At 46.2% G+C, this 17,789-nt stretch overlaps 2 protein-coding genes across 3 annotated transcripts in view; both read left to right on the forward strand.

Moving 5' to 3' along the window:
• Window positions 1-3,137, forward strand: part of TCF7L1 (transcription factor 7 like 1) — a 165,598-nt gene extending 162,461 nt beyond the window's left edge. The window contains exons 11-12 of the mRNA XM_036435864.2: window positions 656-731; window positions 1,797-3,137. Coding sequence (XP_036291757.1) covers window positions 656-731; window positions 1,797-2,230 — 510 coding nt within the window. The 3' untranslated portion in view covers window positions 2,231-3,137. The remainder of the gene's footprint in view (window positions 1-655; window positions 732-1,796) is intronic.
• A 5,432-nt stretch (window positions 3,138-8,569) lies between these two features.
• TGOLN2 (trans-golgi network protein 2) lies at window positions 8,570-14,864 on the forward strand. Of its 2 annotated transcripts, XM_045580955.1 has the most exons (5): window positions 8,570-8,801; window positions 9,379-9,845; window positions 9,888-10,112; window positions 12,239-12,322; window positions 14,108-14,864. In XM_045580955.1, the coding sequence occupies exons 1-5, from the start codon at window positions 8,585-8,587 to the stop codon at window positions 14,111-14,113; spliced, it is 999 nt and encodes a 332-aa protein (XP_045436911.1). In that variant the 5' UTR covers window positions 8,570-8,584; the 3' UTR covers window positions 14,114-14,864. The 2 variants fall into 2 exon arrangements, with proteins under 2 accessions (XP_045436911.1, XP_036291774.1); XM_036435881.2 differs by having other exon boundaries at window positions 9,379-10,112.
• The last annotated feature ends 2,925 nt before the right edge of the window (window positions 14,865-17,789 follow it).

A 17,789-nucleotide genomic window follows, 5' to 3' on the forward strand; every position in this document is an offset into this window, starting at 1 on the left:
TCTGGGTCCCTCGCGTTGGATAGGACTCGGCCTTCGACTCGATACTTCAGGGCTGGCGCTGGCGTCGGAAGGTGTAAGGTGTCCCGATTTTGGCGGGACAGTCCCGATTTTCAATAATTTGTCTCGCGGCATTTTTTTTTTTTAAATCCCGATTTTTGGAAAGAATCTTTCCAACAATCGGGGCTTTTTTTTAAAAACGCCGCAGGACAAATTGTTGAAAATCGGGACATCTGGTCACCTTAGGAATGTGGCCAGGGGTTCCCGGCTGGGGGCGGAGTGGCCAGCATGTGACCTCAGCCAGCACGACTACGTCCCTGAAACTAGGCAGGTTTTGATGTGTATATTATTTGCTTTCTTCTGCTCAGAGGGTTCGTAGCTGGATTCGATTTTTTCAGTGGGACCCAGGACCCCTCCAGAAGGTCGAGGGAGAGAAACAGAAAGACAAGCCTGAAGTGCAGCAGTGGGGCGGGGCCTTTCCAAAGATCCCCCCCCTTCCTCCCCAGCTGGAGGGCAGGAATCGGTGGGGCGGGCACTCACGAAAACACACTTCTGAGACTTGGGGGGCGGGGGTGAGTGGCCCCCCTTCTTATCCGGGCCCCCCCCTGAAAAGCCAGGTGTTCTCTCTGTGGCCTCTTCCTTCGGCCGTGTTTTCTAGGGTAAGAAAAAGAAGAGGAAGAGAGAAAAGCAGCTGTCGCAGACACAGTCCCAGCAGCAAGTCCACGAGGCAGAGGGTGAGTCTCAGGGAGCCGCTGCCGCCTTGCTTTGCCTCCCGCTGCCCCGCTGCCCCGCCTGCGCATGGCACTGCCCAGGGGACACGGCGGCCGTGCTGGGGAGAGCTGCCTGCCCCGGCCCTCCTCGTGTGCCCCGCAGGCATTGCCGCTGTCCTCATGCGAGACATGGCCAGCGCAGAGCCAGGGGTAGTTCAGGGAGTGGATCCCAGCACACTCTCCCTTTGAACCCTGGGCGCTTTGGGACGCGCTGCAGTTGCATCTTATTGGAGGGTTGGGTCCTGAAGTCACTGCGTGAGATAAAAACGGAATGTGTTTTGGAAATCCCCTCCGAAAGGCGGGGAGTAGGGGCTTTCCGTGGACCCAGCAGAATCAGCTTTGCTGCCAGAGTCTGGTTGGTCGAACACCAGCAGAAATAGTTGGCTCAAGTTCAGGGGCCACCTTGTGCCCAAAAAATGTGTGCACCAGAATCACACCTGGCCCTGATGTTCACACTGTGACAGGCACTTAGTCACACTTCTCATCTCATGCTCACTACAGGATGGGTATAAAAAACCACCACCATCTAAGTGCCGCTTCCTTCCTTCCTTCCTTCCTTCCTTCCTCCCTCCCTCCCTCCCTCCCTCCCTCCTTCCTTCTTTTCTTCCTTCCTTCCATTCATCTACATGAGCACACATACATAAATTATGAATATGCTGCAAAAACCCACTGCATGCCACGCTGCTTAGCAGGTGGCACAGTACTGCCGATAGCACCATAAACTAAAGATCCTCCCCCAAGCGATGAGCTGTGGGCAGGGAAGACAATGGTGCGGTAGACGGAGCTGTCTTCCCTCCGGTCAGACACTGAACTGGTGGTGGTCACTGGCGTTGCCTCTCCTCTCTGTTCTCGGTGTCCCTGAATGCAGCTCCCTCCTCTTAAAGCTTTGGATGCGGTTCCGGGTCCTCGGTTCCCTCCCAGGAGGGATTCCCGTGTTTCCAGAGATGCTGTGCACAGCCAGGCCTCTTCTGCAGCCTCTGCCTCGCCAGAGCTACTGGCTGCTCACTCCTCCCTGTGTTCCTCCCCCAGGTGCTCTGGCCTCCAAAAGCAAGAAGCCGTGTGTGCAGTACCTGCCCCCCGAGAAGCCCTGTGACAGCCCTGCGTCTTCCCACGGCAGCATGCTGGACTCCCCGGCCACCCCCTCCGCAGCCCTGGCCTCCCCGGCCGCCCCTGCTGCCACCCACTCGGAGCAAGCCCAGCCCCTCTCCCTCACCACCAAGCCGGAGGCCCGGGCCCAGCTGGCTCTCCACTCGGCTGCCTTCCTGTCAGCGAAGGCTGCGGCCACGTCCCCTGGCCAGATGGGCAGCCAGCCCCCGCTCCTCTCCCGGCCTCTGCCCCTCGGGTCCGTGCCCACGGCTCTGCTGACTTCCCCCCCTTCCTTCCCGGCCACGCTCCATGCGCACCAGGCCCTCCCCGTGCTCCAGGCCCAGCCCCTCTCCTTGGTCACCAAGTCTGCCCACTAAGCTGCCCCGTGACCTACGAGGGCTGTCAAGTGACACATCAAGTAGTAACGATTCAGAAGAGGAAGGAGAAAATAAATAAAAGGAAACTTTATTGGTCAATATTTGACCACCCTGGACTGTTCTGTAAAGTGACTGGTAAACAGCAGCACTTTACATTTTGTAGATGTAACCAGTAGGTGACCTTAAGGCTTTTTTAAAAAACCAACAAAACCCACAAAAAAAAACACACAAAAACCTTTGAAAGAAAGAAAACTGAAAAGTAGTGTGTCATTCTTCCCGTACGTGCAGTGGTGGATGGACCTGGGCAAAGGCCCTCCTCTCTCTACCTCTGAGATACGCCTCCTCCCTCCTCTCGCCTCCCTCTGTGCCCAGCCCCACACGGGGCTGCGTGGCCACTGTTGCTTCCTCGTCTAGATCCCATTCCTGGGCGTTTCTTTGGATCTCACCCCAGTTCTTTGATCAGCTCCCTGGGTTCCCGTCCTTTTGTCCTCCGCCCCGGGGTAAGGCTGTCACCCTGTGAGAAGACACTGCCTGGTTTGTCTCCACCGGCACCCCTTCCCCCACGGGCCCCAGCCTCCAGCCTCCAGCCTCCGAGGGGAAAGGTCTCCTCCGAAATGGTTCTTCCCTGCGCACAAAGGGACTCACGGTGCCTGCCACTTCCTTAGGGACGATGTCCGTGTCCCGCCCTTTACCAGTCGAGATCTCCCCTCACGGCCCCAGAGTGGCAGACGGGACCTGCTCCGAGGCTCGGTCCAGCCGTCTGCCGAAGTTCTGAACACCCTCCCTCCCCGTCACCTCACATGCTTCTGTGTGTATTTCTTTTTGTTTTTATGGGGTTTTTGGAGCAATTTGAACTCCCAATAAGCTGTTTATTTTCACAAAAGAAAATAAAATTGCAGTTGCAAGACCTTTTGAGTGTCTTAATCCTTTTGTTGAATCTTCACACCAAGCCCTGTGCTAGTTTTGTGGACACGCTAAGGGGATGAGCGCTTTGGAGAGGGATATAAAGGACACAATCAGACACATCCAGCCCAGCCTCGAATGTTCATTCAACCAGTCGGTACCACTAACTGGTCCAAAGGAAGGAACCCTTCCCTTCCCTTTGCCTTTTAACTGCCGAGACATGAGAGGCATCTTTTGTCTGCTTTGCATGGTACCTAGCCCTGCAATTAATTTTTCTGTAACAGCTTTATTGAGGTATTCAGGACCCAGTGCACCAAAATTGTCCCCAACATTTGTATCACCTCAAAAAACACACACAGAACCCATCCATACCCTGTACTTCGCCCTGTTTCCCGCAGCCCCAACCAACCACTGATCTACTTCCTGTCTCTGGATTTGGCTACTACAGACATTTCATTAAGTAGAATAATATAATACATGGTTCTTTCTCACTGAGTTGGCATATTTCATGTTCACCCATTTTGTGTAGTATGTATCAGTACTTCAGTTTTTAATTTTTTAAAATATAATTGATTTTTTTTTTTTTTTTTTTTTTTTTAGAGAGAGGAAGGGACAGGGATAGAGAGTTAGAAATGTCAATGAGAGAGAAACATTGATTCAGCTGCCTCCTGCACACCCCCTACTGGGGATATGCCTGCAACCAAGGTACATGCCATTGACCGGAATCGAACCTGAGACCTTCCAGTCTGCAGGCCAACACTCTTATCTACTGAGCCAAACTGGTTTTGGCAGTACTTCATTTTTTTAAAATTATGGTAGTTATATGTAACAAAATTTGCCATTTTAAGTATATAGTTCAGAAGCATTAATTATACTCAAAATGTTGTGCAACCATCACCATAAACACTGAAACTTTTTATCACCCCAACTCATTCTTCCTCCCCCCAGCTCCTGGTACCTCTAATATACTTTCCGTTTCATGAATCTGCCTACTCTGAATGTTTCATATAATTGGAATAAAAACATTTGTCCTTTTGTGCCTGCTTTATATAACTTGGCATAATGTTTTCAAAGTTCACCCATATTTCTGCATGAATCAGAATTTCTTTTTATTTTGAGCCTTGGTAAAATAATTTAGTCTTCCTTCTTTTTATGAGTACTTGCCAGGTTTTTTTACTCTTCTTGGATATATAGCTTTTTTAAAAATTGTGATAAAACACACATAAAATTAACTATTTTAACTTTTTAAGTGGACAATTTAATGGTATTAAGTACATTTATAACACCATGAAACCATAATCTCTATTGACTTCCAGAACTATTTCATCTCGCAAACAGCAACTCTGTACCCACTATGTAATAACTCCCCACTCCCTTCTCCCCCCGCCCCCCCTGCCCCGCCAGATCTCAAGAACTTTTAAGCTACATTCTAAATTATAGATTTGCCTATTCTAGGTACAGCACAGAGTTGAAGCAAGATAAGGACTTAGAATTACCGGTTTAATAAATAGATTCATATAATATTTGTCCTTTTGTGTCTGGCTTATTTCACCTAAATAGTAATGCATATTTTGCAACATACCATAGATTCTCTTGTGGATTACCTATGCTGTAGCCAAGAACAACTATTCACAAATGAAAAATACTTCTTTTAGGAGCTTCCATCAGGGGTCTGGAGGAGGGCGGCCACGGGCAATACCCTGTGTTGCAGAAAAAACTGTACAAGAACAGGGTGAGGTGAGAGGCGTATGGAGAAAGATGCTGAGGAAGCACAGCATATACACTCAGGAGAAACTTGCATGCATCAGCACACCAGAAGACATGAAAAAAAAGTGTTTGTGCAGCATTGTTTACAAGAGCAAAATCAAAACAAACCAGCCGGGCCAGTGTGGCTCAGAGGTTGAGCATTGACTTATGAACCAGAAGGTCCAAGTTCTGTTCCAGTCAGGGCGCATACTCAAATTGTGGCTCTATCCCCAGTTTGGGGTGTGCAGGAGGCAGCCAGATCAAAGATTCTTACTGATGTTTCTATCGCTCCCTTTTTCTCTGAGATCAACAAGCATATATTTTAAAAATAAAGTTAAATTACATGGAGGCCAGTTGAAATGTTCTATTTTGATCTCCCATATCCCAACCTAAATATCCATCCACTCAACATTCTGCTCTACCCTAGGCCTCAAGGTCAACCCCTGTTCAACCCAAAGTCAACTGCTCTCCTGTCCCCTAGATCCCAGCCCTTCAACTCTTGGACCTTGTTCTGCCAGTCATATTTGTCTTGTTTTTTTGTTTTTAAATATATTTTATTGATTTTTCACAGAGAGGAAAGGAGAGGGATAGAGAGCTAGAAACATCGATGAGAGAGGTACATCGACCAGTTGCCCCATACACCAAGGGGTTGCAGGTTTAATTCCCAGTCAGGGCACATAACCGAGGTTTCAGATGTCTCTCTCTCTCTCTCTCCCTCCTTCCCTTCCAGACTCTCTAAAATTAATAAAAACATATCTTTGGGTGAGAATTTTTTTTTTAATTTCCACCTAGGATTATATCTTTTTCCTATTTAAACCTCTTTGATGGCTTCTCATTACTATTAAGATAAAATGTACAACCTGGGCATGGCTCATAATCTGTAGGATTTCGACCCTTCTTTTCTTTCTGCCTAGTAATGTGGACATATGATCAGGCTTAATAATTTGCCTTTCCTCTCAAACCTCAGAGGGAAAATAGGGGAGGGTGGGGGTAAGAGGGAGAGATCAACCAAAGGACTTGTGTGCATGCATATGGGCCTAGCCAGTGGCCATGGACAACAGGGGGATGGGGGCATATGTGGGGAGGGGATGAGGACAATTATGTGATACCATATCAATAAAATTAAAAAAATAGTAATTTGCCTTTCCTTTCCCTGAACATACCCCTACTAAACAACTATTCTTTAATATTAGCCATATATATATATATATATATATATATATATATATATATATAAGCTGGAGAGAATTTTCTTTTAGATACAAATTCATTTGCCAATTCCCTTTCTTGCCAAAGCAGAGTCAGGGTTCTGAAATAATTCAGTAACAGATTCTCGCTTCTCTCTGATCCTCATTCTCGCCTCAGTAATGAGGGTGTATATAAGAGAGATTTTCTTACAACAGAGAAATGTTGAGAAGCACTATTAAGGTGTTTTTTGTTTTGTTTTGTTTTGTGTTGTTTTTTTTAAATATATTTTATTGATTTTGTACAGAGAGGAAGGAAGAGATAGTTAGAAACCTCAATGAGAGAGTCATCGATCAGCTGCCTCTTGCACACCCCCCACTGGGGATATGCCCGCAACCAAGGCATATGCCCTTGACCGGAATCGAACCCGGGACCCTTCAGTCCCCAAGCCAACGTTCCATACATTGAGCCAAACCGGTCCCGGCTATTACGGTGTTTTTAAACAACAAACTATACTTATGCCATGTACAGAATTTCAATGAACTAAAACTTCATGCAATGTAACCCAAATATTGTACTCGGCAGACTACAGAGGAGCGTTATTGCCCTGGCAGCTGCAGTCCCTTTCGGTGGGGTTATATTACAGTCTGAGTTAACTAGCATATTTTCTGATGCACTTTTGTGTCCCATAAATATTTATGTTCTGGACAGCTCCCAGGTCATTGACTCTTTAACCGGACTCTCCCATGCCATTCTTTTTGTTGTTAGCTGACAGTCCTATCCTCATCTTTAGATTTACACAAAACACCATCTTCTCACCAGTCCGCAGGCCTCGGCACACGCTGTACACTCAGCCTCCTCCTCCCTCTACCTCACCTGGAAAACACCTGCACACTTTGGTCCTCAACTCAAAGGTCTTTCTCAACAGAGTTCGGTTTCTGTACTTTATTTCTTTGAGCACACACTCATTTGTGTAAGTATCTGATTAATATTCGTGAGACCTCTAGATTACATGTTCCATTAAGTTGGGGTCTGTCATTTTTTTTTTTTAATCACTGCCTGTCTACAAAGCACCTAGCCTGGCCAATGTGCATAAAATGATTTCAAGCAAGTAATGTAATAAACGTAACAGTTATTACAAATAGTGGAGTACAACACTATTTACCCAATGATTATAATTTGGGAGAAAATGAATATGCATAGAAAAAAGACCAAGAAATTACATTTAAGAAGGGGAAAATAAGTACATTTGTATTTATGTGATTTTTTAAAAATACATTTTTTATTGATTTATTTTTACAGAGAGGAAGGAAGAGGGATAGAGTTGGAAATACTGAAACAATGAAACAAATCCTAGGTGGAAATTAAAAAAAAAATTCTCACCCAAAGATATGTTTTTATTAATTTTAGAGAGTCTGGAAGGGAACGAGGAAGGGAAGGAGGGAGAGAGGAAGGGAGAGAGAGAGAGAGAGAGACATCTGAAACAATGAAAACTGGGGATCACTCCCGAAACCAAGATACATGCCCTTGACCTGAAGGCAACCTGGGACCCTTCAGTCTGCAGGCGGACGTTCTATCCACTGAGGGAAACCAGCTAGGGCTGTATTTACGTTTTTTTAAAAACACACACACAAGCCCAAACCGGTTTGGCTCAGTGGATAGAGCTTTGGCCAGGCCTGCAGGGAAGGGCAGTTGGGGGGGACCAGGTCATAGCAATCAACAGCATGTACCCTGGTTGCGGGCACATCCCCAATAGGTAGTGTGCAGGAGGCAGCTGATTGACATTTCTCTCTCAATGATGTTTCTAGCTCTCTAGCCCTCTTCCTTCCTCTCTGTAAAAAGAAAAAAATCAATAAAATATATTTCAAAGAAAAAGACAAGAGATACAACTTTCAAAAAAATAACAAAACACACACACAAAATGGAAACAATAAACTAATTTAAGTGGTACCCTGTGGAGGGGTAGTTTTCTAATGTATGCTATTTTTTAGAAATCCCATTTTGATTTTTTTTATGTCATTAGAATGTATTACCTAATCAAAAAAATGTTAAATGTTTGCAAGACACAAAACAAAACAAAACGTAGTGAAATCTCGGGATTGTGGGGGCAAAGATTTTGCTTTCTACTTCTACACGATCGCTACATTTTCTACAGTTTACACGAAAAGCTTTCGTGGTCAGGAAAAGGATGCACTTTAGGAAAGGCCTCTGGCGACGTGAGGGCAGTTTCCTGGTGCGGGGACAGAGGGGAGCTGGGAGGCCCAGGTGACGGGATGGCTCTGCTTGGGTGGGAGAAAGGGAGACGTTACCAAGGCGACGGGAGGATGGGGCGGGGAGGCGCCCGGCCCGGCGGCGTCATTCCCGCGGGACGGTCCACAGGCCGGGGGGCTCCTGCTCAGCCTGTATCGTCTCGGAAGCTCGATGGGAAAGAAGGAAACGGGGAGAGATGGGGGATGGCGGATGCTACGGAGCAAAGAGATCAGGGAAAGGTGAACGCAACTGGACCGCGGGGTGCCGCCAATGAGAAGCGCTGCCCGGCGGGGAGGAAGCACCACACCTCCCGACCTCCCCACTGGCCCGCCCTCTGCGGCGGCGCGGCGGGAGACGCGCGCAGGAAGGGGCGGAGCTACGAGGACGGCGTCCGTGCGCGATCTCGCGAGAGCAGTAGACGACGGAAGTACAGTTTGCAGGATGCGGTTCCTGGTTGCGTTGGTCCTGGTGGTGGTTGCCGCGGCGGGTAAGACCCCTGCCCCCAAGGAAATCCTACTCTCGCCCCCCAGGCCCATCACCCTCACCGTGGCCGGTTGCCTGCTGAGCTTGCTTCTTCCCTGCCCGACTCACCCCTCCCCTCACCATCACCCCGCCACCGCCGCCGCCGTTTGCCGTTTGCCCTAGTCTCTTCCAGCTCTGAAGGATCCTTAATCCTTTATCTCAGCCTGCCTCTTCTCTTCTCTTCTCTTCTCTTCTCTTCTCTTCTCTTCTCTTCTCTTCTCTTCTCTTCTCTTTTGTCTTTCCTTTTCCTTTCTTTTCCTTTTCTCTTCTTCCCCCCCCCCCCCTTTCTTTCCTTCTTTCTTTTCGTTGATTTCAGAGAGGGAGGAAGGGAGAGAGAGAGAGAAACATCAATTGTGAGAGAATCATTGATCGGCTACCTCCTGCACACCCCTTGCTGGAGATCAAGCCGAAACCAGACATGATCTCTGACCGGGAATGGACCCCTGACTGCCTGGGTCATAGGGTCACGCTCAATCACTGATCCACTTGGGTGGCCACGGCCTGCCTCCTCTCTTGAGGGCCAACTGGTTTCTCTCTTTCAGAAGACAATGAGCGCACTTCTCTTCCGTCACCTGCTGAGAAGGCAAAGACTGAAAGAAAAGTCTCCAACAAGCCCTCTTCCATCCTCCTGCCTCAGAATGGTTCACAGGCTCTGATACAGCACATGGCTGTCAGCTCTGCTCCGTCAGACCCACCGCCACAGTCCATAGGAGACAACTCCAGCCGGTCAGATGATGACCACCCGTCCACAGAAAGTCCTAGAGAGTTGAATGAGGAGCACCAGTCCATGGAAAACAGTTCTAACAAGACAGATAATGACCACCACTCCACAGAAAACAGTACTGAAAACTTGGAAAAGGAGCACAAGTCCACGGAAAAAAGGCCTGACAAGTCAGATAAGGACCAACACTCCACGGAAAAAAGTCCTAACAAGTCAGATAGGGACCAACACTCCACGGAAAAAAGTCCTGACAAGTCAGATAAGGAGCACATGCCCACAGAAGACAGTTCTGGCAAGTCGGATTGGGAGCAGCAGTCCACAAAAGACAGCTCTGAACTTGAAGGGGGTTCTCCACCCAAAGAAGAGAAGGAAATGCCGGGTCCTGCCTCTGGAGAGAACCTTGAAGGGACCCTTTGGGATTCCATAAACAGGAAGAAGGATGACCTTTATAAGGACAATCTTGGAAGTGCGGAGAGCAGTCACTTCTTTGCATATCTGGTGACTGCAGCCATTCTCGTTGCTGTTCTTTATATTGCCTATCACAACAAGCGGAAGGTAAGTCAACAGTTATCTTAAGAGGAGTGGGATGTCTTTCACCCTGAAAGCTTGGTGTACGGGCCAGTGTTCACTTAGCTGCCTGTGAGCACTGGGTATTTTATCACATGTCAGGCGTTTTTCCCCAGAACCTGCTAGGGCTATACTCTTGTTTTATAAATCATTTGTTTTCATGCTGCTTCCTCTTGAGTGCTCTCTGCTGCTGTCTGAGGTGCCAAGTGCGGATGTTGTTACTGTCTGACCTGCTTTGGGGTCTCTTGTAATCTTGAACTTAGATCCTTCACAGCCTCAGAGGACCTGAGGACCTGGCAAGTAGTTAGAGCTCTTACCTTCCTGTTTCTACTTTCAGTACATCATTTCTAGCTTCCTTTGCTAAGTTTTTGTCTTCCCCCTACAGTGGCAAAAAGAATGGTTACATAATCTTTGACATCAACAGCAAGGGAGCCCAGGGATTATCTTTGTAGTCAGTTGAATTTCTGATTAGAAGAAAGAACAGAAATTGGCATAGATATACTCATCTTTTATTTAAGGGTTGGTGTGAAGTAGAATCTGTGTCACTTAGCAATCACTCCAATGACTAAATAATTGCATTTCATTTTTTTAAAATACATTTTACTGATTTTTTTTTTCTCCCCCAGAGAGGAAGGGAGAGGGATAGAGAGCTAGAAACATTGATGAGAGAGAAACATTGGTCAGCTGCCTCCTGCACACCTCCTACTGGGGATGTGCCCACAACCAAGGTACATGCCCTTGACCGGAATCAAACCTGGGACCTTTTAGTCCACAGGTTGAGACTCTTATTCACTGAGCCAAACCGGCAAGGGCAGTAATTGCATTTCTTATTGAACTCTTAACAATTTATTAGTTTCTGTAGCCTGGTCAAAATTGGAGAGTTCAATTCATGATAGCCATAAGGCCTGTGGCTACAAGAAATGAGGGACTCATTTAGTTAAAATGGTGCATGCCTTATTCTACATCCAACATCATGGAGAGTAACCTTAGGCATGAAATGATTGTAAAGTGAAGATGAAGCGAAGTATGGAGTGAAAGAGCATTTGCAGAAAAGAATAATTGCTTATGGTTTGTTTGTTTTATTAAAAAAAAAAAAAAAAAAAAAGTGTCTTAGCCTACAGCTCTCCAGGGATGAGTAGTCAGATCTTTGACTATTCTTGAGTAAATTAGCAGACTCCCACAAACTAGAACCCAGAACAGCTTTCCTTCCTCTGTCATTGCTGATTTAGCAGTATACGTGATTGTAATGGAACTAAGCCCTGTTCTTAAAATTGTTACAATTTAAACTAGGACCCAGTGCACGAATTCATGCACCTTGAATGTGAGGGCTGCGAGGCTGCGGTGGGCCCAGAGGCGGGTTTCAGTCCATCTTCCATGGCCCTCCTCCTGACCCCTCCCATCATGGCCCGCCTCCCTCTCCCTCCCATCCCCTGTCTGCGGGCAGCCCTGCTCCTGCTGCTCCCATGTGCTGATGGTGCCAGCCCCACTTGCACCTGCTGAAGGCGCAGAGCCATTGGGGCCAGCGCCAGCAGCGGGTGCAAGCAGTGGCTGTTGGCCCCGATTGCCCCTAGGGGCTTCTCCACCTTCTGCTCCTGAGCTACTGGCACTGATGCCATGCGCTGACAGTGGGTGTGAGCGGTGGCTCCAGTGCCAGCTGCAGATGTTAGCTGGGCCGGCACTGGGCGCCAGGTGAGATTATGGTGTGCAGGAGCAAAGAATTTTCAGTAACCACAGAGGCTCGCCCTGATGACAGCAACTAGTGCCCCCACCTTGGTCTGACACCTCCGCTCACCTGCTCCACCATCCTGCTGTGGCTGATGCCTGCCATGTTCTGCGTTCTGCCACCTGCTGCTGACGCCTGCCATGTTCTGCGCATGCCCCTGGTGGTCAGCACACATCATGGTGACCAGTTGTTTTGTTATTTGGTTGTTCCGCATTTGGTCTCTTTGCATATTAGGGTTTTATATATATATATAGGTCTCCTTATGGGTGTACTGCTCTTTTTACTGTCAGGGTTATGAACAAATGTACTACCCGGTGATTATTTCTGATTTCAGAAACTGAAATATCATTATAGAGTCAGTTGTTAATCATTTTCTTTTTCCTTCCCCCAGATTATTGCTTTTGCCCTGGAAGGAAAAAAAACCAAACCTACTCGGCGACCAAAGGCCAGTGACTACCAGCTTTTGGACCAGAAGGTAAGAAGGGAAAGCCCAGGTTCATGGGAGGGCCATGCAGTCTCAGCGGGGCACAGCGATGGGCTTGCATTTGGCTCAGATGCAGCAGCTGGTTCTAGGGGTGCTGCCACCATCACCCCTGCCCTTTTCAGATCACTAAGAAGAGACATCATGTATATGTTAGAGCTGAAGAGACCTTTAAGTATGCTACAACAGCTCCCTCCCTTGACAGATGAATAAACTCAGGCCCAGAAGTCATGATCCTCTCACCCTACCCCCCACTTAAATTCTTACCTCAAGTATGTGACAAAATCAAGACCTGATGGGAACCCCCTAGGCATCCATATGTGCTTTTTGTACTACACCAGCACTTCACAGATTTTCATAGGCATTGTGATAGAAAGCAAAATCTGATTCACTAGCTGTGGGGTGGAGCCTGTGCTTCTACATTTCTAGGAGGTTCCTAGATGATGTCAGATGCTGCTGGAACCACATGTTGGGGAGCAAAGCTCTAGATTACACTCCCTAGAAATAAGCAAGTTCAGAAACATAGGCCTCCAGCTTCCCAGATGAGCCCTGCTAAACATTGTTGACTAGATTTCCTAAATGCAGCTAACCCATGCCTCTGCCAGAAAGCGAAGCCCTCCTTTCACCCCACAGCAGCAGGAGCTGGGTAAGGTTCTCCCCAAAGGCTGAGCTCAGTGTACTCTCACATCCTTGTTGCCAGCATGCACCCGTCTGCAGCTCAGCAAGGGCGTGGGTGAAGAGTTGCTGGCGGCCCAACTGGGAGTTGTTCCCAGACTCCTACAGGGAACACAGTTCATATGTACAGCTCATACCAGCTACAGAATAGGCACTCAGCTCAAAACATCTTGCTGACTGGCCTAGTAGATCAGCTTCACAGTATAACCCTGGCCAAGTACCTCTCCAGATAATTGATTTTAAGGATTGTCATCCCTATTCATTATCACCTTTTTCTGATTTAAAAAATGCACATGTAAACAATTCAGAATACAGAATGGTACAAAGCAGAAGCCAAGCTTCCCATATTCCTTCCACTAAGTGTGGATCTGTCTAGTTTTTTTTTTTTTTTTTATTAAATATATTTTATTGATTTTTCACAGAGAGGAAGAGAGAGGGATAAGGAGTTAGAAACATCCATGAGAGAGAATCATTGATCAGCTGCCTCCTACACACCCCCCACTGGGGATGTGCCCGCAACCAAGGTACATGCCCTTGCCTGGAATCGAACCTGGGACCTTTCAGCCCGCAGGCCGACGCTCTATCCACTGAGCCAAACCGGTCCTGGCTGGATCTGTCTAGTTTATGGGTTTGTTTGTTTTTTTAGCTGTTGTTTTTTTAAAATATATTTTTATTGATTTCAGAGAAGAAGGAAGAGGGGGAGAGAGAGAAAGAGAAGGAGAGAGAGAGAAACGTCAATGATGAGAGAGAATCATTGATCTGCTGCCTCCTGCATGCCCCCCGCTGGGGATGGAGCCCACAACCCAGGCATGTGCCCTGGCTGGGAATTGAACCATGACCTCCTGGTTCATAGGTCAATGCCCATGCTGGCTGTGCATCTAGTGTATGTTTTATTTCAAACTGAATTTTTAAAATAATTTTGTGTGCTTTTATTTTATCTATTACTGTTTGTATGGTGGAGGGTCAGTTTGTCCTAATTCTGGATTTTTTTTTCTTTGAGCTGCAACTCTTTTTAAGATCCTTTTTACCTCCAGAATCATAGCAGTAAGATATTTCTCTGGAAGAAGTGAACGTCACCAATGCATTTTATTACTCTCATTTCAGATTTGATCTTTCTGTTTTTGAGAACCTCATCCTCCCTGCTGATTTGTTTATAAATCAAGATAAATGAAGATAAAAGTACTGTGAACTAAGAAATACCCTCTAGGGTTTGGTGGCCAATCCGAGCTGGCAGAGATCGGGGGTGGGGAGCATGGCTTTGGTTTTTGCACCTGCACTTTAGTGACCCTGTACTCCTTTGTTCCCGTTATTTACACTGGTGTCTTCCATCTTCCCCCTCTGAGTATGAGTAGAAGGAGCGAGCAGGTGGGAACCCAGTTTTGGTAAATGGAGGTCCCAGCCCCTGGCAGGCTAGTGCTGCTGGCTGCCCTGGGCACCTTGGGCCTCGGCTCTGTAGTGAAATTACCCCTAGAAAGTAGCATTGCACTCGCCACTATTTATTTTTGCAGACCTAAGAGAAAACTCAGCTGCTTGAGATACTTTCCCCCAGGGCCTCTTTCTTTGGGGGGATGTGCCCTACAAGAGATCTACCAGGTGAATGCTGTTGGGCAAAGAGCTACATTAAACACATAATTCTTTTCAAATGCTTCCGCAGCAAACCAAAACAATAGCTTTAAAAAATGCTTTGCTGCCTGCAGGCTCAACCTGTCCAGCACATTTTCCTATTATGTAAGACAAAGTGAATCAGCTTCCATTTGGTTGATACTGAGTATAAAACTGAACTTGGGGCTTCTGGGAGTTAGAGCTGTAAAGCCACTGTTCCCATTGCAGATTTTTAGAAATAAAGTTGTGATTGTTGAAACACTGTTTTTTCTTATAACCATAACAGGAACTTTTTGAAATAGAGTAAGTTCGTGTGCAGGAAAACAAATAGGAGGGTTTTGGTTTGAGTCTGCATTTTTTTCAAAGAACTTTTATGAAATAGGTTCCCCACAAACTCTATTTTGCCTTTGTTGCCTAAAACAGACAAAATAGATATATTTAGAAACCAGACTCTTTTACCTTAACCTTAATAATGGTCCTCTCATCTATATAATAAAAGCCTAAGCGACCATTACAGTGGAATGACCAGAACGACCGGCCACTATGATGTACACTGACCACCAGGGGGCAGACGCTCAAAGCAGGAGCTGTCCCCTGGTCTGTGCACTCCCACAGAAGGAGCACTGTCCAGCCAGAAGCCAGGTTCATAGATGGCAAGCACAGTGGTGGCAGTGGGAGCCTCTCCCACCTCCATGGCAGCACTAAGCAGCAGCAAACTGAGCGGTAAGGAGTGAGAGGTCCCGGACTGGAAGAGGGTGCCAACCAGGCTGAGGGGTCCCTGCCTCCAGTGCACGAATTTCGGGCACCAGGCCTCTAGTCTAATATAAAATGCTAAGTGAGGGTAGTTAGTAAAATTATTCTATCCCATGGGAGGGGTTACTAAAATTTAAGAAATTCAGAGTTCCTGTGGGGTAACTGAGGGTAGTGTCTTAGGTCACACTGTTTGAAGTTTTATGTAGATCTAGTCATGTTGGCCTATTACAGAGAGCCTAAAGAGTTGTTTCTGCAAAGGGAAAACTGAAATAGAGTATCTGATCTCAAGAAATACAAAGAATGTTGGAAGTGAGGGGAATATGACAAATTCTATGGTATTGAAGAAGTAAGTAAAGAAGGGACCACGTGTTTGTCATATTATCATCCACCTTGCTTAGAACCAACAGTTCATGGCTTTGAGTTGAGATTTTTTATTCATTGCAGAACCTGTTTGTGGAGATCAAGAATGAATGAATGTTCCTCTTGTCATCATTTCTTTACTTGTGCACCAGTCTTATACTTTCCTCCAACCTGAGGACTCTTCCATCAGGCTCCCCTAGCATTCCCTAAGACCATGGTTACTGTATTCCCTTTTCTGCCTCCCCTGTCCCTGCCTTTCCTCCTCTGTTTTCTATTTCTGCCTGTCTACACTAACACTTTTCTCCAACCTTCATGCTTATACAACACCCCCACCGCCCACCCATCCTATTTGTTATTCAGTCTGCCCTTCAACTTCTTAGTGAGTGTTGCTTCCATTACTTTGTCATTTACTCTCTTCATAACCTTTACAAACTCACTTTGGTCCCTGTCTTTCTACTAAATGTTATTCCATAGTTTCAGATAATCAAATCCAATGGCTTGTTCTCAAAACTTAGTCTTGATCTTGATAGAATTGGACACTGTTGACCATCCAAACAGAAATTCACCTCTTTTGGTTTCTTTGACAAAGTGTCCTGATGTCAAGAACTCCTTTGTCACCCGATTTGAGTCAGTGGATAGAGCATCAGCCCTCGGACTGAAGAGTCCCAGGTTTGATTCTGGTCAAGGGTACATAGCTCAGTTGCCAGCTCAATCCCTAGGCCTGGTCAGGTCATGTGTGGGAAGCAACCAATTGATGTGTCTCATCACTGTTTCTTTCTCTGTCTCTCCCCTCCTTTCCAGTCTCAAAAATCAATGGACAAATATTCTCAGGTGAGGATTAACAACAACAAATTTTTAAACAAACAAAAAAGAACTCCTTTGTCTCCTCAGAAATTCATTCTTCATCCTCTGTCTTTTATCCTTGGCATAGTTCCCAAAGAAACAGTCCTGTTGTGTGCTATTTCAGCATGGTTGTCCTAAAAATTCCAAAACTGAATTTTTTCTACTGATTAAACTGTCCCTTTCAACTGCCCAATTTCTTTAATCCTCTCGACTCCAAACTACAAACTTTTATCATTTTTATCTCGTCACAAAAATCCTATGCTTTAAAAAAAAAAAAAGTCTCAAGCTGCCATCTTTCCATTTTCCTTGCTTCCCTGTCCCACACCCATTCACCTCTCCCCCAGATCTCTGTATCAGGAGCCACCTTTATTGGTTTTCCTGTCCATCTTCTCTTGTGTGCGTAGAGACCAGATTGCCCTTTCTAAAACACTTGCCCTGATCTGAAGCTTCCGTCTGTGTCCCTCATGGCTTAGAGGCAAGATTACAGGCTCTTTATGAGTCTGAGAAATGTAATTTCTTGTGGTGAGAGTATAGAATTTAAGTTTCATTTAAAAAACTGCGCTAAAGGAAATCTCTCACACCAAAGGAAGACTTGTTTTCTGGGCAGTTGTCTTTTTGAAGATTACTTGAAGTTACTTATTAATCTTTTTGAAGATTACTTATGTTTTCTTAGAGACTCTTTGGATGAAGGCAATCTCAAGCCCCGGGAGCCGGGGGTAGGGGGCGGGGAAAGTTACAGGGAGCCTGGAGAGGCACCCCTCTAGGCAGCTGTGTACTTCCTCTCCTGCCCAGCCTTTGGTTGAAGGTTGATTTCTATTTTGAGGAATCTATGCTTCAGTTGTGGATGTAATAGAGGAACTTGTTTTCCTGATAGATTACTGAGTAGAATATTTAAAGAGTCCATTTCTGGACTTTGAGGGAGTAAAAGGCCAGTCTTTAAATTATTTTTGAGAGGAAAGGAGAGAGTGAAAACATAAATTTGTTGTTCCCCTTACTCATCCATCCATTGGTTGATTCTTGTATGTCCCCTGACTGGGGATCAAACCTGCAACCTCAGTGTTGGAGACAATGCTTTAACCAGCCAGAGCAATGGAAGGCCAGTCTTACCTCGAAAGGCTAAAATAACTTAGAATGACCTGACAATTAGTTATATATATTTTGACATATCTTTTCCCATGGTGGCTTTAAAAAAAAATTTTTTTTAATTGATTTCAGAGAGGAAGGGAGG

The sequence above is a fragment of the Pipistrellus kuhlii genome, unplaced genomic scaffold (genome assembly GCF_014108245.1).
Source record: "Pipistrellus kuhlii isolate mPipKuh1 unplaced genomic scaffold, mPipKuh1.p scaffold_m20_p_13, whole genome shotgun sequence".
NCBI classification, from domain to species: domain Eukaryota; kingdom Metazoa; phylum Chordata; class Mammalia; order Chiroptera; family Vespertilionidae; genus Pipistrellus; species Pipistrellus kuhlii.